The sequence below is a fragment of the Seriola dumerili genome, unplaced genomic scaffold, assembly GCF_002260705.1.
Source record: "Seriola dumerili isolate Sdu_G_001 unplaced genomic scaffold, Sdu_1.0 BDQW01000478.1, whole genome shotgun sequence".
Lineage (NCBI taxonomy): Eukaryota > Metazoa > Chordata > Actinopteri > Carangiformes > Carangidae > Seriola > Seriola dumerili.
In genome coordinates, this window is record NW_019174733.1 from 3,634,983 (window position 1) to 3,652,133 (window position 17,151).

At 39.9% G+C, this 17,151-nt stretch overlaps 1 protein-coding gene across 1 annotated transcript in view; it reads left to right on the forward strand.

The window, feature by feature from the left end:
• LOC111235168 (disintegrin and metalloproteinase domain-containing protein 12-like) overlaps window positions 1-17,151 on the forward strand; it is a 75,895-nt gene that overhangs the window by 15,319 nt on the left and 43,425 nt on the right. The window contains exon 3 of the mRNA XM_022763504.1: window positions 600-673. Within this exon, the coding sequence (XP_022619225.1) occupies window positions 600-673 (74 nt within the window). The remainder of the gene's footprint in view (window positions 1-599; window positions 674-17,151) is intronic.

Consider the following 17,151-nt stretch of genomic DNA (forward strand, 5'->3'; position numbering starts at 1 on the left):
CTGTGACAAATACTGAACTCATGTTCTAGGTTAGGAAAATGCTGTTGGTGTTCAGTATTTTTCTTTTTTTTTTTTTTGCAGATAAGATTATCTGTTCTACCATGTATTTGTGACAAAAAGTGCAACTAGTGAATCTGTTCACGGTGCAGCCAAACAAACAGCCAAACAAACACATTATTTTAATGAAATCAGACAGCGATCAGCTTTTTAAATCATAAGAAACCGTAAACTGATTACATGCTGCACACGGTGTGAGTTGTTTTCCAAAACACCAGCAGGGCACTGTGAATTTGGTCCCCTTGTTCTGGAGTTGATCAATGAAATAATTAAAAAAAAAAAAAAAAAAATGTATTTAATAAAAATCTTCAGGATGCTGGCTTAGTTAAGTTGTGAAACTAGTCCATAGACTTTGGGAGGTGTGGGATGTGGAAGTTTTCTTCCTGTTCCTCTAACACTATTGTGCCTTGCCACATCCTGCTTAGTATACTGCCTGCCTGTGTGCCAAAGTAAGGTGAAGTAACACACAAATGCTGATTCAAAGGCAGGATGGGTGAGATCCGGGCACCGCCTCAACACCCCTGTCATCTTTTTTGTTTCAGAGTTATCCTGCGTCACTCCAGCTACTGGTACATGCTGAAGGTGAACAGCTGATCCTGCTGCTGGAGAAAAATGAGTGAGTTCCTCTTAATTCTATCTTAATTGTCTTTCCATCCTCATCGTGAGCACCATGACAGAGGAAACTAGATATTTATTATGTTAATCACACACAGAGCCAATAGATAAACCCACGCTCCCCGCTTTGGCTGGCTGGAGTTATATATGCAAGAGGAGAAGTTGTATGCGTCTGGGCTATGATATAGTGTATTCAAGGAGGCAGAAAATAATATGTCCCCTAGTGATTGGACTCTTTTATGGTTCAGTCTCTCTGAAGGGCCAAGAGATGAAAGCTGATAAAGAGTAAGGCGGAAGAGAGCTCTGAGGACATGCTTGTTCTCTCCCCTCTCATCACTCCACTCCCTTCCAGTCTGCGGAAAATAATAGTGAACTGTGAAACGAGGGGTGGGTATCATGTGGAGTTCATAAACATGTAGATACACACAGATTCTCAGGTGCAAACTGTTTCATATAGAGAGGAAAGATTGCTGAAAAGCCAGAAGAAAGCGGGCGTGAAGGCCACGTCACATGTCCAGGGGAAATTTACAATCTCACAAGAATGATGGCATCGCTGACTCAGGCCTTGTGTTTGCCAATGTTTTGTATTCAGAAGGAGTGGAGACGCAATATTTTACCTGCTGCTTTGGGATACAGATATTGACTCTGCAATTATGAACTTAGTCCACAACTGGTCAGACCTCCATCAGTGGTAACTCTGGAAGACACACAAATCAGACCGCTGAGATTTTCAGACTGTAGAACCCTAAATACTGTTTGAAAATAAGACGGCTTGCTGTCAAAATTTAGAAAAGAAACTGTATTGATTCACACTTTCTCTTTGCATCAAACATATAAAAGACAACAAGTCAGAAAAATTGCAAATCTGAAACTACTGTTAGAAAGATTTAAAGAGGCCATTTCAATAAACTGTCTGTTATGTAAGCAGATGGACAAATAACTCAATAAACACCCCTCCCTCTGTCTTATTTCCCCCTCTCCCATAACTCAAAGTACCTTGCCAACTCTCACAAATACAATTCAAATTCTTGCCAAACAAACAAAAAATTTCCTGTAATTTCACTGTCGAGAAATTACATACTCCTTGGGAAAACACTACCCCAACTGACCCCTCCGTTCCCCATCCTCTGTGTGACCTCTAGTGACCTCAGCATCAGCTGTGAGTCATCCATCACCAGCCTGAGGCCTGTTCCCTGTCCGGCCAGATGTGTCCTCTGATATCGCTTCACCAGTTCAGAGCAGGTGGTCTCTGACCTCTACGTGTGTCTGTGTCATCAAGGCTGCAACCATTCTGTCTGGAGAGGAAATAAAGATGACCGGGCATGAAAGGATGTGGAGATGCTTTAAGATTTTTCTGAATGATTTACAGTAATATAATATATCTGGCAACACTGAGTTCTGCTCCAGTATGTATATTTTCCTACATTTAATATCTGCATCTTGCATACATTTACAGTAGTTGAACCAAGCCAGTGTAGCTGAGATACTCTTGGTAGTTGAATTGCTCAGCATTAAGAGAAATGGTTCCTGTTGGAATTTAAAACTCATTTTTTATTAGAGGTGTGGTATTTTTTTTAAACCTGAAGCTGCCCTTCTGGATTCACTTACTGATGCACGTTGTCAGTGTGGAAATCTTCATTGAATATTCCTCATAGCAGCATTTTTTTTTTATTCATACCACTCCATGTTTAATGCCGCAAGGCTACTTGTAAGGAATAAGTTTGTGTTTTAATGGAGCTCAGTGGGAATGTTCAGGTTTTACTGATTCATATACATTAGCTCTGATAATGAGCTTGATTATTAGGTCAGGATATGCCTGCTATAATGTCAAGCAGTATTCAAATCCACAAAACCATTTTCTAAACATAGATTTACAGGGAACATGCATGAAAATGTGTCCACCACATCTGTAAATTTCTGTGTGTTGTAAAGCTCCAAAATAGCATGTAATGTTTGAATATTGACCTCAATTTAAGCATGGGTTCGCTTTGAATTATTCTTGCAGGTGAGGAACAGAGAAGTAAAACAGTGTGGAAGTTATTTAACTTTAATGCTACTTAAGGAGAAATGTTGTGAAAATACTGAGGTTTAGAGGTAAAAAATTTTTTGCTGAATCGAGGTGAAAAGAGAACAAACAACCATTAAGCTGGGGTTGGGAAAGTGAATAGATCTGAACTCAAGAGCTTAGTAAGTGTTGCATTTTTGTGCTGAGTTATAGCAGGTTTTCTGTGAAGGCTCATCCTTTTTTTGCTTGAATCTGCTGAGCCTGTGCAGTTCGCTCATTTGGCACTGCTGCAGGGCACACCTGTTCCGAGGCCAGTGTGAAATGATCTTGGTCGTCACCAATATAAACACGCTACCATATCCAATTAATAAACTGCTGTTTGTTAGCTGCTTGGCCCTGGCCCAGGGAAACTTGGCTGCAGCAAGACAAGTACCGATCTACTGAGGAGAGAAATCAGTGGGGGTCCACTGTTGGTGGGTGAATGTGTGAGGGTAGTGCGTACACAAAAATGTGAATGCAAGTCTAGTTTAAGTAATGTACGCATGTGTGTAAGAGAGTCAGTCTGTCTTTTTTTGTTCACCTTATAAATTTTGCATTCATTTTAAAACACTTCAGCTTGGAGTGAATTTGATTTCCCCGGGTGTTGGTGGTCACCTCTTGTGTCCTTGCCAGCCACTGGGTTCAAACTGTCCGTACAAAAATCATATAGTGCAGGCAGTGAGTGGACTGCTTCTGTAATTCACACTCATTGTGCCACTTTTAAAAGGTATCGCCAGCCGTGCCATCATCATCACGTCAGCTTTGTACCTGAGTAGCTCAGTGAGAAGACACTTAGATCGTCCTCTCTTATATGCCCTCACATATTACTGCCATTTTTCCATATTCCATTTCATTCAAAATAGGCTTCTTAATATGGTTGAAATGGAGAAAATGTTTTCCCATTACTCTGTCATGTTTTCTTTTTCCATAAGAGCAATGGGAATGGCGGTGTCATATACAATATTTGAGCTTGACGGGCTGTACGGTGCAAACAGAGCTGGACTGACACGCAGGCTTGTGCCAGCAGCAGCTGCTTTGATGTGTAGCATTGATCAATGGCACAGTTGGCCTGCTTCAAATGATTAATGGTGGTCGAATGGGACATTCCGCATTAGTCTTGATTAAAGACTTCAATAGCACTGTCTGGGGGACCAAGGTGTGTGTGTGTGTGTGTGTGTGTGTCAAAGCTGTACAGCTGGGCCCACTTACAGAAGTTTTCTACATTCAGTATAGAATTTATGGTTTATAAGGCCCAGTATTGTTTGAAGTTTTTTGATACTAATGGTAATATGATGCATCTCTCTTAATTTGATGAGATACTATAGATTTAAATGAACGACGACCACTGTGGCCACAAGCAACAAATTGGTAAATATAGTATTTACCCATCATGGTAAATACTTTCGTTTAACAAGTAGAGGGAAGTCAGAAAACTGAATCAGCCCTTTCAATTATACAAAAATGTCTACCTACAATTTGCTAACATTAGCGTACACTAGCCACCATAAGCTATAGGTTATAACCTGTATGTATCATTGTTGATTAGTTTAATTTTTCATCTGTGGGATGAAGAATGTGTGCTATTTCCTCTTTCAAAAATAATGCAGTCTTGCTTAAATGAAATATGCGTAAAGGGGCTATTTGTACGTTTTCTTTGCCGCTGAACATGGTTTCTTGCCGGATGGTGGCGATTGTGGCTTGACAACAGCTTCAGCCATTGTTGCATTTACAAGACAAGAAGTTATAATACGCCCCCTGAGCAGCGCTACTTCTTCAGGGCTAGAATGGCTAACAACAAGTGATGAGAAGCGCCGGGGCTAGCTGGTTAGTGTGCTAACTTCAGTAGATGAAAAGACGATGCAGAGTTAACTTTGGTGTTGCTTTCCACAGCTTGAGACAGCTCTTAGCGAGTAAAAGAATGAAGTTTGATGCTGAAATTGCAACGTTTCTTCTAGACTGTAAAATAAATAGCTGTTAATGCCAATGTTGGCCATGTAGTAATAGTAAAACTTACCCATAGCTCCTTGAATCACTCAAAAATAATTCTTCTTGTCTGATTAAAAATCAGGAACTATCTGATCAAATCTGACCTGACATTTGATCCAGTTTTAGGCAGTTTTTTCAGTACTTGCTGCTGTGGATACATTTTAGTTTGTACCAAAAATATGTTGAGGACTGATTTTTCTTTTGAGCCACCGTCAATTCTAGAGAGAATAGAATAACATTAATATGCTGCATACTGCGAGCCGCTGAACTGTGTGCAAGGCTTATGATCAAATAAGGACATGAACAGAATCACTTCACGATGTGCTTCTTTACACTCTAATAGTCTTATTTTGACACTTATGTACAGCTTATATAGCCGATTGTAGTTTTCTTTAAGGCATACAAGATGTATTGTCATTGTGAGTCACTTCAGTCCCATTAAGTACGCCATTTTGATTAAAATACCTTTTTTTTCAGCTTTTCTCCTTGAAACACAATGAGCTGGATGTGTGCATACTCTAACTAGCTCTCTGCACAAGACCATGTGTTTCCCAGTGAGAACATTTCCTTTCATTCTTCTGTGACAGGAAAGAAAAGAGGAAAGAGCCCCTTTGAAACACATGGCCACATCTAAACAACATCATTATGTTCTTGACAAGAGAAATCCCCATAGCAACATCCTCAGTGTGTTTTCTATGGGACAGAAGATGCATCCCATTTCAGTAACCCAGCTGACAATGCCAAGATGTTCTCAATGTGTGGAACCTTAGAGGAGGTATATTATTAACCAGTCTGTTCAATGAGGAGAGTCTCAGGCCAGACAAAGAGAGATCCCAGGTTTCCTTTGCACTTTAATTGGATCTGTCAAGAGTATGAGATAAGTTGAACTGTATGTGGCTCTGTCTTTCAGTAGCACTATTTATCTGGAAAAGAATTGGCTGGTAGCTTGTTTGGCTGTCAGCTCAGATGGCTAATCAGGCTTGATAAAGGAACTTTTATGTGTAACTAGCCAGTAATGATGGGTCTCCATGCAGTTCTGAATAAACAGGTGCTGACCTAATGACCTGCACGAGGTCAGGAACTAGGTGGACGCTGGATGCCGAGGAGAAGCAGCAAACTTCACCACCAAACACTTTGGCAGTCTTCTGCTTCTTCTGCTGCTGCTTCTTTCTCTGTTCCCGTATGTCTGTGATCAAGTTGTTGTGATGCTCTTTACCTGTCACATGTCTCTCAGCTTCTGTCTATATCCAGGTCCTCCCATATTCTCTTGCTGTCTCTTCCTATCCTTTCCTCCCACACTGTCCACATGTTCTGGCTGTCGCATTATTACAAGGTTAAACCTCAGTCATAAGCAAGGGGGGTTTATTAGTTGTTTTGCTGCACTTTGCTTCTTTTTTTACATCAATTATTCTCTGATTTCCTGTTATGAGACAGTGTAGCTGTACTTTATTATTTATTGCACACTGAATGCAGTGCAGGGAGGACATGCTACTAAGACCGTGTTCAGACAGACAACAGCACTTTGTGGAAAAAAAAAGCTCAAGAAATAGTCTAGTACATAACCCCTTGTCAAATGTAGAAACGTCATTTTTCATTTTATACTGGTTCTTGTACTTATTAAACAATCGAGATATAGCAAGATTAATTACTGAGCTTTAATGGTTCTGGTAGTTAGATTGTTTGTTACCTCTGGAAGGTACCAGACCAGCGTTTGTCCCCTGTTTACAGTCTGTCTGCTAAGCTATTGTACAAACTGCATTAAGACAGCCGTCTCATCTATTTTTCTGCCAGAATAAACAAACAAAGAAAAAAATGCTGGGCCATCCAAAAATGCAATACTGCAATGCAATGCAATGCAACATCTTCAGGCAAGGCACTGCATTGGCCGATCAAAAATGTTCAATACATTTGTGGTAGATTAATTTGTAACATGAACAGCACGTTTCCACTGTTTACTTGGCGGTTCGTTGCAGTGGAAGATAAAATGCTGCTCTGATAACTTTCCAGAAATCATTGTGCAGACTTTTCGTGTCTGATAATCCTTCAAACTCATGGATCTATCACTGAAATCATCCTTCCTGGATCATATTTGATTGTCTCAGTGGTAGCTGAAATAAAAACCCTGCCACCATCATAATCCAAGATTTTCATAGCAGTTAACTGCAGTGGCTGTAAGTCCTTTACCTGCTGCTAGCTTTTTGCCATTTCAGGTTGAGAAACAAAATACTTTGGCAGTCAGATCTACCTCAGCTCTACTTTCATACTGTGTGCATGTGCAGTGGCAGCTATCCCAAAACACACATTTTGTCTGTTTGAGTATTGATCCGACTGTGAATTTCACCTCTTTTTCCCTGATGACATTGTAGTTGTAGTTTTGTTAAGTGTAGAGCACATAGTAATCACATTTAGCCTCCTGCCATCTTTAATTAGTTGGCTAAAGAGTTTGTGGATAATGCAGAGCGCCCTTGGGGAAAGTTGGCCTGATCTTGAAGGACAATAAGAAAAAAAAAAAAAAGGGAGGCAGAGAGAGCGAGAGAGCAGTGTTAGGTGTTGCTTGGGGAAAAGATTAGAGTGGTAGTTTTTTGACCGGTGTGATCTGAGCCAAGCGTTGAAGCCAAGCTAGCTCTAGGTCTCTGTCTTACTTTTCTCTTACTCTTTTCTCTTTAGTTCTCTCCCTATCTTGGGTTCACTTTCTCTCTTTGCCTCCCTTGTTCCCTAAAAGTGTGATTGATTTTCCAGATTTAGAGCTCTCTGGGGAAGATAAGTCTTAAAACAGTGTTTTTTGACCAGGCAACAGTTTAAGTTTAAGGCAAATCACATTCTTCTGACCAGTAACAAAATGTTAGCGTGATGTTATTTATATTTTTTTGTAATTATGTTGCTGGAACCACCTCTTATATTTGAATATGTTTACTACAAAATGACTAAAATTGAAGTTTGAATGCATCAGATAAAGTCAAGAATTTTGAAAAGTAATTTGCCAAAATTAGATGTGTTCCAGTTATTGCTGTAATTTTGCTTTCAATGAAACAGTTAAATGCATTAATGCTCTAATGCAGTGTGTCAGCATATGGCATCATCTATTTTGTTCACTGCTACAAACCTATTTTTAGGGGCCTGCAGCAGCAGAGAGGATGGCGAGGGTGTTGTCACAGCACTTAGCCAATATGGCCAGGCTGTGTTTTGTGTTTCTGTGCATCTCTCTGTCTCTGCATATGTTCATTTCTCATTCATGCAAGGGAACAGAGCAGAACATCTCCCATTTTCAACTGCTTTTAACCTGACATATATTGTACACAGAGAGAGTCACCTGTCAGTGGTGCTCACTAGCAGGACAATTAGGATGCTGTGAGCATAAGCAATTTTTTGTTTTGTTTCTGGGCACTTTACAGAGGGTACAGTATGAGAGCATGGAGATGATGCATCTGCAGCCTTGTTCATAAACTCCTTTTAAAAAAGCTGCATTTTTTTATGCCTATTTTGTCCCATTCTCCATTGTTGTCGCAGCAATTTCTTAAAATCTGGCACAAATCTGGAGTCGAGGATGAACTGATTAGAATTTGGTCGTCAGAGGTCAAAGGTCAAGGTCACTGTGACCTCATAAAACACGTTTTTTGGCCATAACTCAAGAATTCCAATTATGACAAAATGTCACACAAATGTCTAATAGGATAAAAAGATGAAGTGATGACATTTTATATTCAAACTGATAAAGGTCAGCTTCACTGTGATGTCATAATGTTCTGCAAAAACACTTTATTTCTCAAAATACACTTAATACACTTTTATGAAATTTCTTCAAAGTCTTGACTACATATATTATAGGAGTCTGGACAGACATGGATTTAAACTGCAACTTGACTGTAACTTAACTCTAGTTGATTATAAATTAGACCCTGATGTACTCAGTATGGTGTCAGGGGAAAGAACTATTACCTAGATGTAGGTGAGTAGGAAATTTATTATCTGCGTTGGAGTTTTTGATATGGTGTAATGGGCCTACAGATGTTGATGATGCATAATATCCGTATTTATCCTGGGCATCATTTATCTACATCAGCAGGAACCACATCCCAGAGAGTGTGGTACATGAGTGATTACATTACTTCGCCTTGTATAGATAGATTTCTCAAGATAATAAAATGCATGTGTGAACTGTGCATTATAATGCACTTTCATGCATTTATCTATGACAGAATGCAGCCATTAGTGTACAATTTGTCACCAAATTATAGTTCCTAGGCCAGGGAATCAGCCTGCACTGTAGAATAATCAAGTTTCACACACAACCTTCCAAAACCCTTTGCCATAAAAGCTCGATATAAAAGCTTTAATGAGAAATCCTTTTCAAAGTAGAAATTGCTTTGTGTGTGATTCACGTCCTCCTCTGTATTTCAGCGCCGTACAGAGAATGGGTCATTTGTCGGGTACCCATGAGAAATAACGATGATTCTGCCTGAGACAGCACAGCTCAGTAGCTGTATCGTTCTCTCACTGGAGTTTATCTGATGTGGTTGATGCCAGCAATATCGCTCACCATGCAATCAACCCATACAGGTGATATAAGATACAGATTATGGGGATTATTGAAATTGCTACTGATGCTCCTGAACTAAAGCCACTGGTTGGCAGCATTTTAGATTGATGTTATCATGTATTTTCCAGATCCATTTAGATGACTGCCTGCCTCTCACTTATTAATTTCAACTAAACATAATTAACACATACCACCATGCATGCACAGCAGCCTTTCAGAGCTCTGCCGGGTCACAAAACACAACAGACTCACATGCATGCAGTTCAAAAGGTCAGGATTGTTTACATACATCACACACGCATACGCACACACATACACACACACACACATCAAGTAGCTCTGTACACACATTCACACAAGAGGAAGTGTGTGTTCACAATAAATCCAGATGTGCCTTGGAAAACAAGGTAGAGAGGAAGTGCATCACATGACATCACTGATAGAGGGGAAGTTTTTGCTGAACTGGGTCCATGTTGAACTTGATAACACAGGGACAGCAGCACAATTAATCCACAGGCTGTGTGTATAAACACAGAAGCCAGAGGGAACTTTTCTCTATGGGAAAAAAAAACATACAGCAACATAATGTTGCTGATTTTGTTTCAGAAACAAATCTGCAGAGAAGCAGAAGAATGTATACTGAAACCACAAATATACAGGAATTATACATTTATGGTTAATATTTATGATTGTGTAACGTGTTTTTATACAGTTAAACTGAGCCTTAGAGGTACAATTTTAAGGGTAACCACAAGCAGTCAAATGATCAGACGAGTCGTGTTGTAGTGTTTCAAGATACTTCTGGGTAACGCTGCTGTTACCGAGCTTTGTGGGTACAGGGAGGCTGCAGGTTTGCAAAATTGGGTACGTGCAGCACTCTGCTCTGATTAACTTAAAAGCACTTAGTTGTTTTACCACCCGTAGCCCGTCTAATAATTGACATCTCCTGCTCAATACCCAGAAGCCACGATGACTCACGTTGCACTGCATCAGCATCAGTGACAGATCGCTGACCCTGATCCTTATGTTAAAATGATACATCAGTGCCAAGCGAAAGTTTCCATCTCTACCATGTTTGCAAGGTAATGGGGTGGAGAATGACAGATTGTGTGCTATTATCTTATTGAAGAATCAGCGCAGCATTCATGAACGTGTAAAGAGTGGGTTTAATGACGTGAGACGTTTTTTAAAAGGAGGGGGAGGTATGCTTCGTGGGGCCTGGGACTGGAGAGCTGATGGTCTGGGATGTGTGCAGTCAGTGGAGCGATGACGTGTTATATTGAAGCAGTAGTGATGTGCAGCACGGATGCACCATGCCACTTGGAAGTTTTTCAGTTGTCTATCTGTCGACTATTAGGATTTCAAAAAGGAACGTGGATGGATGGATGATGTGGATGGGCGTGAATGTGGGAGAGCAGTGCATGATTCATATTGATATGCACCAGTTACTTCATGTTTTTTGCAAGAAGAAAACAGTGAGGAACACAAAAAATAAAAGGGCTGGGAAGAAAAAATGAAAGACAAAAATATCTTTAATATTTTTTTGCTGCTCACTTCTTAATTGCATATTTCCCCCCAAGACAAAAAAAAAGTATGGCTGAACAATGAGGCTGCCCAGGGGAGCCACCATAGATTAATTGGACAGATAGGAACCCTCTGACATTAACATTTATGCATTTGTTTACTCTTTTTCAATGAATAATAATAGACCACCTCCCTTGAAGATCCCTAGTCACTCATTAGTTCCGGTGTGTAGCTTTTATGGATGGGAATATTGAAGCAACAAAAGCAAAAAAACAGTTCATCTCAGTACTGGGCAGGCATACAAAAACTTTTTCCAGAGGTTGTTTAGAATACTTCCTTCTCACAAACTTTTAATGAAGACACTTGTTTCAATAGAACACAATATTTAAATGGGTTCAATGAAAACACTGAGGTTACAGATACTTTTTCTCATATCATTCCACTATTTGAGGTATAAATGCTTACATAAAGCTATGGGTATTTCAGAAAAATGTCATTATTCATTCAGAGCATTTTGAAACAGTAATATTGCCTTGCCATCACTTTTTTGTAGATGATATAGGTGACCCACATTAACTGTAGATGATTTTTAAATTATTTCAATTTTTTCCACCCTCAAAAAGTAGTAATGATGTAATATGAAGGACTAAAACTACACACCTCTTTTCCCTCAAGGAATATAATATGCAAATAGACAGTTTTTGCTGACGTGATTTGGGGGGGGGGGGCTTTTACAATTTATTGATTATTAGGTACATGAGTAACTCAATATAATTAATTACAGAGTTCCTTCTCTTATAGAAGTTATCAGTGGAATCTCTCAAAGCAGATTCAATTTTTTCTAAATGCAGAGAAGAAGCAGAGAGGAGGATGGTTCCTTTGACATAAGTGATTGAAAATGATAAGCACAAGATCTTCCTAAACTTGTAACTGTTTGCATCAGATGCCACAGTAAATTGATCAGGCATGTATTCAGCTCTCTGCTATTGAGGGGATATTTTTCTAACAGCTTCCCGTATAAAGAGTTTATGGTTGACTGCTTGTTAGTGGTGGGATGTTGCCTCCAGGCATTTTTTGACTTTGTACCATCATCATCCGGTGCCCAGAAATATTCTGCCCTCCTTTGTAAGGGTAATAAAGAATTCATGCACTCCTTTAGCCACACATTTCACAATGGTCTAATGTTTAGCTGTGAAAGCTTGGGGCATTAATTACAAACAAACAGCCTCAGTGGTGCAATATGTGAAGAGGATACCAATGCCAGCAGCTAGTATTGCACAAGATGGACTGGTTAAAGTCTGCATTAACTGACTGTACCCACAGAGAAGTTAGATGACTGGCCTGGATTCATGTACACAGTTGACTGTGACTGTACTGTATATGAGCGCATTTTTCCCTCCCACTGATTTGACAAATTATTCCCTTTAAAGGGTGCAGAGGGAATATGACATCATGCTCTTTGTATAGTTATGAGGAAAAATATGTTTAGTGTGGGAATCGTTTTATGGTGTTAAATATTCCGGACGTTTAGGCCAGCAGCTATGAAGCAGTTCATTCTTTAACAGCTCTGCTGTACCTCACTGCTGTTAGCTGCGTTGGTTGTCGTTTAGTTCACAACTGAGGGAAATAAAAACAGTACAAATTGCAATGTTTCACACCCAAAATGATGTCTGCTTTCATTAGAATCATAAAAAGGTTTGCGGCTTTACACCACAGCATTTTTAATCTTTGTTTTGCACCTGCACCCTTGCATTTTTACCCAAATTCCATTATTAATTCTTAAGACTTTGTAAAGCAGTACCAGTGTGGTTAAAAAAGAAGAAATATCTGTAAGCATAATAGACAAGGTTACTATTGCTGTGTTATAAAAGAAAATAAAAGGCTTTGGAGATGTGAGAAGATATGCCAGAGGAAGAAGGTATATCCAGAGGAGAGACTCTGCCTGCAAGTTCTTGACATTTGCACTCGCATGCCAGAAGAATATCTGACAATCAATGCAGAATCCCATGCTATGGATTCCTACATTCATCTCAAGGCATTTATCTTGCATAGTAATACAGTCACCTTTCACTCAAGTGCTGTAAAGTGATCAGGAGAGTGGGACAATCCAATATGGGTACCTGCAGTACATCAGCGTTATCAAAATGTCTCCTTTTTAGATGGGTGCTTTCTATTTGACCATCACCAGTCTCCTATCCCCAAGGAGAAAAATCATATGTCCTCCCTGTCACTTACTATCATTGCCTCTTATTACTTTCTGCCACCACCAATATATTATCTTTCATGGGGCCTACATTCTTATATTGCTAACAAGTGAAGCAGGCATAAAAGAAATCAGATGGTCAGTGATGGAGCTCAAACAGGAAGATGTCATTTGAATACAGTATATTATCAGGCATATGTATTTCTCTATGAATGCCTGTGGGTGAGAGAGAGAGACAGCCTCACTGTATGACTATCCATTGACTCATCATTCACCTCTTCTGTCTAGTGTAGGGAGCCTTGTTTCTCCCTATGCAGTTTGTTTTACTGATGTGTGATGACTTCACTCGCCTTGGGCACCACAGCACACACAGGGCCACGAAGCCTGAGGTAAGGGACGCAGACAGAGAATGCTGTTTGAATGAGTGTACTCTCCTGGCGAATGCACGGCCAAAGGTTTTCGTTTGGATCTGAACTGAATGTCAACAATAAAGTGGGCGCAAGCCATAACACTGTAGCAAGTATCTTGTGGGTTTCGAATGCTCACAGACTGAGTCATTCGTAAATTAGTATCCACAGGGCCTTTCTGCATCTTTAATCTCTAAAAACAACTTGGTAGAAATGACTTTTTATTGTCTCAGGATTTGGTTTTCTTTCTGTCTTTTCCCTATAATCCAAACATTATTTTGGGAAAAATGGCGTCATCTGGACCCTTGCGAACTCACTGCAGGATGATTTAAAAGTGAACAAGCTGCTTTCTCTGTGGCAAAGTGAGACCTTGACTCATTAAGGAGCAATCTTTGCTTTGGTCAGTCAATATTTTAAATAGGCTTGGCCCATCAGCCTGCTTGTTTGATATTGGTCTGCTGCCTGCTGGAGGGTTTATATTGGAAAATGTTACTCTGCTGTCTGATTTAATGTGACTTTTTTGCCATGTTAGCAGCAGGACACGGACACTTCAGTTGGTCAGTCCACAAATGTAGTCCAGACAGAGGAGTCTGTAGTACATTGTGGATTGCCATGAATCATGGGCCCCATAAGATATGTCATATCATAATGAGTTTAACCTCCTCATATCTTATGTACTTCTGCTTGCTGACTTTTTTTTTGGGGGGGGGGGGGTTTCCAGTGAAAAGTCTCCACATTTTTTTAATGGATTGGCACAAAATTTGTTACATTCATTGTTCCTAGAAGGTGAATCCATCTGACTTTCCAGTTACCAATTTGTGTTTAGTGCTTCGTAACATGCTAAGCAGGGCTGCAGCTAACGATTATTTTGATCAAGGTTTTATCTGATCAATGAAAACTAACAAAAATTGTCACAACAATCCCCACAACTTTGCAAAGCTGAACGCGATGTCCCCAAATGTCTAGTTCCAAATATCCAAAGATACATAGTTTACAATGATAGAAAAAAAGCAAGACATTCTCTTATTATAGAGGCTAAACAATCGATAATCAATTATCAAAATAGTTGCCGAAAAGCAATCGCTTAAGCACTAAGATGCGTTAGCATTTTGCTACCTGCTGGACATCAGCATGGTAGCATTGTCATTGTGAGCATGTTAGCATTCTGACATTAGCATTTAGCTCAAAGCACTGCTGTGCCTAAATACAGTCTCGCAGAGCTGCTAGCATGACTTGATACCTTAAATGTCAATGAGAAAACCCAGTTGACAACATATTAAGGATAAAAATATATGGGACAGCCTGCTACCAAACTGATATTATAGTTAAAGTGATAAAATAGACTCCTGTAAAGAACAGTTCATGTTATGCCTTACTGTGTTTTTACGAGCTACAGATACGCGCTTGCTACCAGGAGAACTACAAGTGTACTTGAATAATCTTTTACAAAGCCAGAGGAGTAGAGTGAAGGAAGGCACTCCTTTAATTCTGCAGTTCAGGGGATTTTTCTTTTTTGCTCCCTGCACTCCTCCCACCCTCATCTCTGTCTCTCCCTGGTTTTCTCTGGCTTTGCTGGTTTTGTACACACCAGCACACTCGCCACAGCCAAGTCTAAGCTGAAGGGACACTGAGCTGTATGTAAATCAATTTGGAACGCAGCCGCATGTGGAAATAGAATTAGACTTGTCAACCACACCTCTTTAGTTCCTCCTCTTTCTTCATCTCTCTCTCCCTCTGTAGTAGTCTGCTCTTTTGCGAGTTACGCATACAGTGCCATAAGTAGCAGCTATAGGAAGGCTTAGGGTTAGGCTTGTGGGGGAGAGGGGATTAAAAGAAATCACTGAAGTTAGCAGTCTTCAAAGGAAGCAGAGAGACTGCAAGAGGAGCCACATTTCTCTCAAATGGTTTCATGCTCAAGGGGCTTTGTGTAATGGTGAATTATTACATGAGGCATGGAGTCACATATATGTAAATGAGGCTCAGCCCTTAAAATTTGCACCGAACATTGTAGTCTCTGGATGGCTGAGAAAAGATATTAAAAACAGAGATTCATCAAGTTCTGGTTACATCGATTATGCTCTTGTAGCGAGTCTGTGGCTGATATGTTTGTTTTTTTTTTTCTTTTCAAATAAAACTCATCAAAACATGTTTCTTTCAGCAACAATTTTATCTGCCAAAATTTCAGACATGACAGAAAATCGTATCTGAGAAAGGTGGAGGGATTTTTTAAAAATGTTTTTCTGCTGTTTAGTTCCTGCACTGTGATAGTCATATCTCTGCCTGACATTCATTGATTGTTGTTTAGTGCATAGACTGTAAGTCAGCAGTCCATTTATGTAGAGAGATGGAAAGGACGCAGGAACATGTGTTCACCTGAGACGTCGGGGGCTAAAAGTTCAGCAAAAAAATCAGAAAGGCCAGTTATTGCAACAACATGATGAGTGTTCTGTTTGAACGCCTTTTACAAATACCAAATCATACTCCTACGTATGTAGGAGTATAAGCGTGGACAACATACTAGCCTCTCAAGGAAAGTGTCGAAAACTGGGCCTCTGACTTTTAGAAACAATCAGTAATTCATGCAGTAAATTAATTTTCAGAGAAATTAAATTAATTCTGAAGAGCAGTCTGTATGATGCTGAATATAAGAGATGGTAGATTACCTTTTAAGACAAATAACAGTATTTTCTGCCTCACTGGGGTGCTATTAAAAAGCTCCTCATTCATCACAATTAACCTGTGCGACTATTAGTGAATCGTTAATTAGGTGTTGGACTGTGTCTAATGAATCGCAATACACACTTAAAGCACCGAATCAATGGTTATTGACTCAAGCAATTATAGGAGATTTATACATTACAACATCTTTGATAAAGAAAAATGTGAAGTCCTATCAGAAAAGTAAATTAGGAAAGACGCGTACTGTCAGTTCACAGGGCACAGTTTCAGGTTGAAACCATCGTCTTCCTCGTGTGGATTGAAGGCATTTGTTTAAAAAAGTAATTTTGCACATCCATCAGAATTTCTGCATCTCAGTTCCATTCATAGATTTCAACACCTGTCTCTTATAACATACTAGAGGAAAATTCAAAGCAGCACTTGGGAGAGTTCACACTGGGTTTCTGGTGAGAACTGTGGTGATTTTCAGACCAATTCTCATCTGCTACGTTCCATCTAAAATGTGTTTAATCGGCTGCATGTTCCTCTTGACTAAATTATGGGTGGAGGTTGCTGAGAAAAGAGGTATAATCACGAGGATGTATTCCTGTATCCAGAGAGAAACTGCACCCTCGCGCTCCTCCGTTGCTGCTGTTTAGTGGAAAAACACAACTGTCGCATCTTAGATACAACGAGGACGACATTCTCTATCTTCTCTCAATCAAAATGTCAAATTCATATCTTTTTCATGAATACACACAAACGCTCAGGGGAGTTAAAGGGCTGTAGTGAGTCCAGTAGCTCAGATTTATTTCTCTGTACTGGGCATCTGATCATCAGCAGGGTCATTTCAGGTGCATAAGATGCACAATCCCACACCGCAGAGCTAAAAGGTAACCAGCGAGGGCAGAGGAAGCTCAGTTAACATCCATGGCCTCATAAACTCTGTGTACTCTTGCCAAGGAGTTGATTACAGGCAGACTGTCATGTAAAACCCACAGCTTTAATACAGTGTGTGTCGTAGTATCAGGAGCCATGCTGCCCTAAGCTGGCTTTCCCCAAACAAGCCACCAAAATGTAGCACAGGAGCATTTGCTTGGAATTAACGACTGACATGACA